This window comes from Petaurus breviceps, unplaced genomic scaffold (assembly GCF_028583685.1).
Source record: "Petaurus breviceps papuanus isolate PSGF00001 unplaced genomic scaffold, PetGlider_PUasm1.0 175, whole genome shotgun sequence".
In the NCBI taxonomy this organism is placed as follows: Eukaryota; Metazoa; Chordata; class Mammalia; order Diprotodontia; family Petauridae; genus Petaurus; species Petaurus breviceps.
In genome coordinates this window covers 25727147-25735710 of record NW_027185764.1, presented here as the reverse complement: position 1 = coordinate 25735710, position 8564 = coordinate 25727147, and the positions used below count along the sequence as shown (strand labels likewise).

The following is an 8564-nucleotide window of genomic DNA, read 5'->3' as shown; positions in this document are numbered from 1 at the left end:
TATGCTTACAGGTATACATAGATAGAGGGCACGGGACCAATTTTACAGGAAGGGATGATACTTAAAAGGTGAAATTAAGAGGTGAGAGGAATATAATGAGCAGATGGGGAGAGACAGAATGGGGTAGATTATCCCATATAGAAGAGGCAAGGGAAAACTGTTACAATGGAGGGGAAGAACAGGGAGGCAAAAGGGAATGGGTCAACCTTACTCTCATTGAATTTGGCTTAGGGAGGAAATGACATATACACTAAATAGGGTATCTCTACAGGAGAGTAGGGGGGAAGGGGATGAGAGGGGGGATGATGGAAGAGAAGGCAGGTTGGGCAGGGAGGGAAGTTGGAAGAACATACTTTTGAAAAGGGACAGGGTCCAAGTAGAGAATAAACAAGTGGGGGGCAGGATAAGATAGAGGGAAATATACTCAATCTTTTGCAATATATCCACTATGGAAATGTTTTGCATAGCTATACATGTACAACCTATATTGAATTGCCTTATCTTCCCAGTAAGGGTAGATGACAAAAGAGGAAGAGAAAGAACCTGGAATTCAAATGTTTAAAAAATATATTAATTTTTTTTACATGCAACTGGGAAATAAGATATACAGGCACTGGGTTATAGAGATCCATCTTGCCCTACTGGAAAGTCAGAGGGGGGATGGGAGAGGATATAGGAGAGAGCCGATTGGGGGAGAGGGTATACAGAGGGATCGCTGTTTTGGGGTGGTGGGTAGGGGAAAGACGGAGAAAATTTGTAACTCAAAATCTTGTAGAAATGAATGATGTAAACTAAAAATAAACATATAATTTAACTAGAAAAAAATAAAAGATATTGCTTTTGGAGAATCCTCTGGCTGCCCTCTGCCCTCCCTCTCCGCCCCAGCTTTTCTTATGTGTATTGTGTATCTGTAGTACTTCACAACAGGTGATTAATAAATGTTTATTGATTGTTGATTATTGGGCATGCCACCCTTTCTAGTGCTGGTTGCCCCTCTCTTGATTAAGAGGAAACATCATACTTTTTGTTCCCCAAAATAATGTCCAAATTCTCCCTCTGCTTCAATCATTTGGCAACCTCTTGTTTAAGGTTCACTCCAAAAAAAAAGACCTTAATTTCAAAAAGTCAAGGCCACCCACCTAATTCTGAGCCATCACCAGTCATCTTGAGCTTTGTCTTGCCAATGGACTTCGATGACTCTGGAGGAAAGAGTGAGACTGATGCCTTTACACAGCTCTGCTTAACTCACATCCAATTGTTGTACAAATCAAGGCATCACCTTCATGATACCCTTGCTCCTCTTTGAGAAAGAAGGACAAACAGCAGCAACAAGGTTCACTCCATCTGTGTATCTCACCCATTCCAGATCTTACTGGTTTTCAGTTTACTCTTCCTTTCTCAGAGAATCATTTCCTGGTTCACAATCTTTCTCCCCCTCCTAATGTCTACTCTCATACTTGGGGACTTCAACATACTTACTGATGATCCTTCAAATATCCTGGCCACCAAGTTCATCATTTTCTTCAGTTCTCATGACCCAATACTTCATTCTCCCTTCAATCTCCCTTTCATCCATGGTATCAGCTCCACCATTTTCAGTCATGCAATTCCCCTCTCTGATCATATCCTGTCCTTTCCCCTCTCCTTCTGCTTCACTCCTCCTAAATCCATTCTTCATGTTTACTGCGATTTCTAGTTCCTTCACCCTTTCCTTTCTTCTCTCCTCCCCATGATCCCTGTACAGGCTTTACTTTCCTTCTTTCCAAGTCTTGACCTTATTGTTAACTCATTATATTATACATTGTCTTCCACACTTGATTCCCTTACCCGCTTGTCTTCCCTTATACAGACTTTAGCCATCGTCAGTCCTGAATAACACCCACCAACCACCTTCTATGCTCCCACTCTGTGTAATGAATGCTACTGGAGAAATGCTGACAGGTTACGTGACAAACGCATGATATTGAATCTCAACTGGTCCTTTACTGCTACACAACAATAATTTTATTCTTCATTGATTGATACTATCATATAACTCACAATAGCTATTCCAAACTTTCATTTTCCTATTCACTGCTCCAGCACCATTCTTACCTCTGCCTTCCTTTCTCTACAATCACTCTTTACCTTCTTTACCAAAAGAAAAACCATCTGTCATTTCCTAGAAATAAAAGAAAAGAACATCAGTTAAAATATTTCAAAATACACAAAAGAGAAAAAAAAATTCAGAGAAGCAAATCAATGTATATACTACTGTGCTAAATTTAACACATACTTAAAAAGACAAGCTATATAACAGATTCATAGTTTCACATGCAGTCCTATTTTTTTTCCTCTATGTATGAAATGTTCCTGTTTGTTAAGTTCATTTAAAAAAGAAAATGTTTAGGGGCAGCTAGGTGGCACAGTGAATAGAGCACCAACCTTGGAGTCAGGAAGACCTGAGTTCAAATCCAGCCTCAGACACTTAACACTTGCTAGCTGTGTGACCTTGGGCAAGTCATAACCCCAATTGCCCTCCAAAAAGAAAAAAAAAGTAAAGAAAATGTTCCCTTTACATCGCTGATCATTACTTCCTCCTAGATATTTTCTGCTCTCTTGACATCTATGTCTTCTTTGCTGGTGCATTATCTACTTCCCCATTCCCTAGTATAATACTCAAGGTTGTCCTATGTCCCCTTCTCTCTCTCTCTCTCTCTCTCTCTCTCTCTCTCTCTCTCTCTCTCTGTCTCTGTCTCTCTCTCTCCCTCTCTCCCTCTCCCTCCCTTAACCCCCCTCTGTCCCCTTCCTGTGCTTTCCAAAATTTCATCTGTTCTCCTGAGTTCAATTATACCTGCCCAGATGACTCTCAAATCTCTCATATATATAATGTGTATATATGTGTGTATATACATATACATATATATATATATATCCCTAATCTTTTGAAAGCAAGCCCCAAATCACTAAAATCTCTGGTTAAAAATCTCCTAAATGTCCTGTAGGAATCTCAAATTCAACATATATCCAAAGCAAAATTCAATACTTTCACCTCTCTAAACCTGCCCCTCCTCTAAATTTTCCTATTTCTGTGGAGGATGCTGTCAGTCAACAAGCATTTATTAAGTATTTACTATGTGCCAGGCACTATCTTTCCAGTCACCTAAGCTTATGATTTTAGAATCATTCTCCATTCTTCCTCATAGCCCTTACCCTCCATATCCAAAATGAATTGCCAAGTTTTGCTGATTTTTCCTTCTCTCAAGTCCATTCTCTCTCCACTTACACTTCTACCACCCTAGGATAGGACCTCATGACCCCTTACCTGTACTACACTACATTCCAAATTTATTAATTTGCTTTCATTCTGTCCCATTCCCATTCCATCTTAGCTGTCAAAATAATCTTCCCAAGGTGGAGATCTGACCATGGCATTCAACACTGACTTGGAGTCAGGCGACCTAGTTTTGAATTTAGTTCTGTTAGTTATTAGCTGCATGATCTTGAACAAATCATTTTCTCTCTCTGGGTCTCAGTTCATCACCTATAAAATGAGAAGATTGGATTTCAGATGATATAGCCCTAAGGGCTTTTCTGGTTCTAAACAATCTGGATCTGGAAAGGCTTCATGGAGGAAGTGGCATTCTGAGCCAGTCTTCAGATGGGCTATCAAGAATCAGAGATCACCATCCGGATGTAATCCTGTCAACAATACACAGGAGGTCACAGGCATGGACTTGGGACACAAAAGACCGACAGATCAAGAATGTGTTTGGAAGATTACTAGTTTACTTTTCATGCAGAGAAAGTCTGGAGATAAATAATACTCAACACAGTAGAATATAAGCAGAGATCTGCAGATAACATGCTTAAAAACAGGCTCTCAGAGGGAAAAATGTGAACAACACACCCAAGTTTGTACTGCATTTTTTTTTCTAAGCAATCAATAAAACAATAAATCAAGCACGGATTTGTAGCATTTACAAATTGCGTAAGTGAAAAGTGATCACACTGAAAATTCAAAACCAGTTTGCCACCATGAGCTGCCTCAAGCAGTTGCCTGTGTAAGCCCCTTGCTGAAAGAACTTACAACAAATCTATCTGCAGTGCCTAGACCGGTACCTTGTCATTTTTTTAGCCAGATGCGTGATTTCACGTATAGATCTTTAGGTGAGAGTCTTACTCAACCAATGCAGATCAGGATCTTTGGTACAATGTATGGGTTTAGAGAATCGCCAGGGGGCCACACAGAGATTGGATGACTTTGCCAAAGTCACAGAGCTCTAATGTGAAAAAGCCGGGCTTGCTAGAACTTTGTGACTCGGTCCTTAGTTCTGTGCCCACGGGGCTGAGTAGCTTTTCATAGCTTGCATAGATTTCATCCTCCTTCACCCAAGGCACTACTCCCCTGGGGTAGGGGTAGGGTACACTCGTCGCCAAAAGCAATCCCAGATACACTCCCATTTTTGGCTACACCAGCTTTCTTTCACGAAAAGTCGGCTTCCTGTTTTAGCCAGCCCGACACGAGATGGATCACGTGAGGAAGGCGGTGCTGGGGTGGAGGGGACGGAGAGGGTTGGCCTTTGGGGCGTCTCCCGAGCCTCGGCTTCCCTGGGGACCGAGGATAAGAAGGCGGGGGTCTGCAGAGAGCAGCAGGGCTTGGCCATGGCACTCCAAATGCTATCTGGCCGTGCACTGCTGCTGCTGCTGCCCCTGCTGCTCGGGCCCCAGGCCCCGCTGGCCCGCAGCCAGGCTCTGTGGCCCCTGCCCGCGTCGGTGAAGCAGTCACCCGATGTCCTGTACCTCACCGGCCACAGCTTCGAGATCACATACGGCCCTCATTCTTACGCGGGCCCTAGATGCTTTCTGCTGAAGGAGGCTTTCCGCCGGTAAGAACACCGCCCCCCATCCCGGGCAACCCGTAGCTAAGGGAGACCCCAGGCTAGGGAGGGGATGGGGGGAGCGGTCCCCCCCCATGCTCCTTCTGGAGACTGTCTCCCATTCTCTCTGAGCTGAGGTTTGTAGGATCTCCTACCCACCCTGCATTGGTTCTCTAGACCTTGAAGTGAAACAGAAAACTGTTTGGGGCAGGTGCTGCTTGGTTTTTTTTTTTTGCAGGGTACGCAGTCTCTGCTACTTAACGTGTTTTCTTCGGGGTAACCCGACATTCTAATCCCAGACTAGGCACTTAACCTGTGTGACCTCTGTTTCCTTCTCTGTAAAACGAGGTCACCTGACTAGATTGGCTCTGAGGACCCTTCCAGCTCTGATAGGTTCTTATCCTGTGAGGACAAATAGCTTTTTTTAAACTTGGGTTTTCGAGGGAGTGTGTGGAGGTTGACACCGCGAAGATATGACAATCTGAAAACCAGGGAGTCCGAAAAATTGGGAACATCAGTCTATTGCAGATGGCCTTGAGACAGGTGCTAGATTGGATGTATGGCCCCTGTGCAGACCAGCGGCTGTTGGTTCTCCCCAGCCTGTGAAATAAGTAGCAACAGTATCTTGGAAAGATTTTTTAAAATAAGTTGAAGAGCCAAGTGGGAGAAAGGCCTTCGAAACTCTGTCAGTAGATAAAGTATGTTAAAAAGCTTCATTTCCACCACATTTTGGGTCTAGTGAGAAAGAGTGGAGACTGTAGGTGGGCTCTGAAGATCCAGCTTCAAAGGGCCTGCTGTGCTACTTCCTAACCTGTGGGACTGGGGCAAGTCACATCTGTAGGGGGTAGCCTGGAGGGTCTGTGAGGCTGCTTAAAGCTCTAAGTCTCTGATCTTATGAATAGGAAATTTAATAGGGGCCTTTCAGGGTTCATCTTGTTCCTGCTTCTGTATTTTGGGACAAGCTAGTAATTTTTCCCTTCCACGGGACAATCAGATGACCACTACAGTTCTTATTTTCTGTAAACCTGTGAGTTTTGAAAGCCAAGAGGGGAGGGAAGCTTCAGTCTCTTAAAATATGAAGACCTATAAGATTTTGTAAAAAGTGAAATTGACTATTAGGTATCAGCTACCTTTGGAATTGGAGAATTACTGAAAAGCATAGAGTTGCACTGCTTATTACCGTAGCTACACTGGCACAGAAGGCTTTCCTTATCTAAACATATGTTAGCACTTGTAGGCAGAATAGTTACTGTTAGATGAGTAAATAAACTTAGATTAACCAACTTGTCTATAACCATGTAGGTCAGAAGTGTCAGAGGAAGGAGTTCAACTCAGGTCCTATCACCTTATGTTTTTAACTGTAATTTCATTGCACTTTCTACTATCTGCCTTTTGCTATTTTGTTTTACTTAAGAGAGACATTAAATTGGTGAAATACCAAAATAATGGTATAGTGACAGACAACAAAATTGATGTGGAGGAGACGCCCACTATTTGAAGAGCTGGCACGTGGAAATAGGACTAAGCTTATTTTACTTGGCTCCAGCAGGTAGCACCAAATAGTGAGAACTAAAGGGAAGCAGGTTTTGGCTCAGGGCAAACTCCCCTTTAACTGACCTGATGCAATGAAATAGGCTACTTAGGAAAGTTGGGAGATTTCTATCATTGGAGGCCTTCTGGGGAAGTTTAGATCATTGTCTGAACACTTATCCAGAATGTTAGACAGATTTGTGTTTCAGATATTAGATAAAACTAGAGGTCACTTCTGGATATTGATCTCTGTGATTTATAAATGAGATAACAATCAAAGAACAGAAACCTTAGTAAGCTATGGTAGTAGTATTAAAAAAAAAAGAGCTAACTGACCTAGAGAATTTACCTCATGATCTCACCCATGATGTATTTTAATTAATTTACAATCTACATATACACAAGCTAACTGCTGATAGAATAATCTGTACCCACATTGTTATTTTGTCGATATTAATGTTATATCATATTGAAGTAGTCAAACAAATATTTGTCTAAGAAGTAAAAAATAATTCTCCTAGAGCATTATTTTATGGCCTGTTTGTTATTCAGTCATTTCCAACTCTTTGGAACCCCATTTGTGGTTTTCTTGGCAAAGACACTGGAATGGTTTGCCATTTCCTTCTAGCTCATTTTACAGATGAGGAAACTGAGGCAAACAGAGTCAAGTGACTTGCCCAGGGTCACATACCTAGTAAGTGTCTGAAGGCAAATTTGAACTCAGGAAGATGAGTCTTACTGACGCCAGACCTGGTGTTCTGTCCACAGTGCCACCTAGCTGCCTGATTTTATAGTCTAGGAGTTTATGTTTTCACTTCTTTTATAACTTCCTTCATGTTTAATATTTAATAATGTTTTTGTGCAATTGTGTTCTCTGGGGATTTGGTTACTAATAGTAGAAGGTGGTCCAGTAGCAAACTGGCAAATTTTTAAGGGGCTAGTGTGAATCTTGTGGTACTGATGACTGTACACTCTCTGTGTTCATAAATTTAAAATATGTCTGCAAAGATGTTTAATGCTCGTGTTAAAATTTGTTTCTCAACACAGCTATCATGAATACATTTTTTACAATTTCAAGAAATCCGATGATCATCCCAAGTCTTTTGCTGGAAAAAAGCTACAGAAACTTCTTGTCACAATTACCTCTGACTCGGAGTGTGATGCTTACCCTAACAGCAATTCTGATGAGTCTTGTAAGTATTTTATTTGATGCAAGCTTTATAAGATCCCCAGAAATGGCTTTATCTTTTAAAGTAGCTGTTATGTACTTCCAAACTAGAAAGTCTTCCTCTGGCCAGGAAACAAAGATGAAATATTAACTTTCACCTCATGGGTTTATAATACAATTGAAAAAGAGCCGAGGAAAGAAAAAGAGGAAGAACAGGGACCCTCCATCATATAAGCGTGACCTAGTATTTGGCATCAAAGGACCTGAGTTGAATCCAGTCTCCCTTTGCTATTTTTTGTATGTGCAATTTCCCTCAACTGCTAGTGCCCTCTCTCCCAAACTACCATGTATTTAATCACTTTCTATTTATTCTCTTTATATACTTACATATGTATTTGATATCTTTCCATTAGAACAGACTTTTCTTAGTATTTAACCGTGAGAACAACAACTGTGGAAAGCCTAGCTAAAACCTTATTTATATAATGCTGCTAATGATATATGTAAGGTATGGATTTAATGTAGTGAAGTGATTTTATATACACTGCGTAAAGGGGACTGTCCTTATATAGTAGAGAAGAGAGTGAAGCAACAGTCCAGTTAACCAAAGTTATATGGCAAGAGGTTCCAGAGAGAAAAATTATAATACATTACATTACTGATGTGTAATCTTTGCTGCTGTGCTATATTATCAATAGCTTTTAAAAAAAGAACTATACAGAATACCACAGAAACAAGAATATTTTTATTTTTGTGACTTCTAGACTATTAGAATTTTGTCAGAAAAAACTTATATAAAGTCTGATTTCTTTAAATAAAGCTATCATATTTAAGATGTGAAAAAAATTAATAATTTTCTTGCAGGGAGGGATTGCTTCATTCTTCATATTGGTACTCCCAGCACCTAGCACAAATGCCTGACAGTCATTTGGACAAATATAACAAACCACGTCTTTCTTTCTTCCTTCCTTCCTTCCTTCCTTCCTTCCTTCCTTCCTTCCTTCCTT

General features: G+C 40.9%; 1 protein-coding gene across 1 annotated transcript in view; it reads left to right on the top strand.

Annotated features, from left to right (window-relative positions):
* The first annotated feature begins 4336 nt into the window (after window positions 1-4336).
* Window positions 4337-8564, top strand: part of HEXB (hexosaminidase subunit beta) — a 31038-nt gene continuing 26810 nt past the window's right edge. The window contains exons 1-2 of the mRNA XM_069084946.1: window positions 4337-4868; window positions 7437-7582. Of these exons, the coding sequence (XP_068941047.1) occupies window positions 4645-4868; window positions 7437-7582 (370 nt within the window). The 5' untranslated portion in view covers window positions 4337-4644. The remainder of the gene's footprint in view (window positions 4869-7436; window positions 7583-8564) is intronic.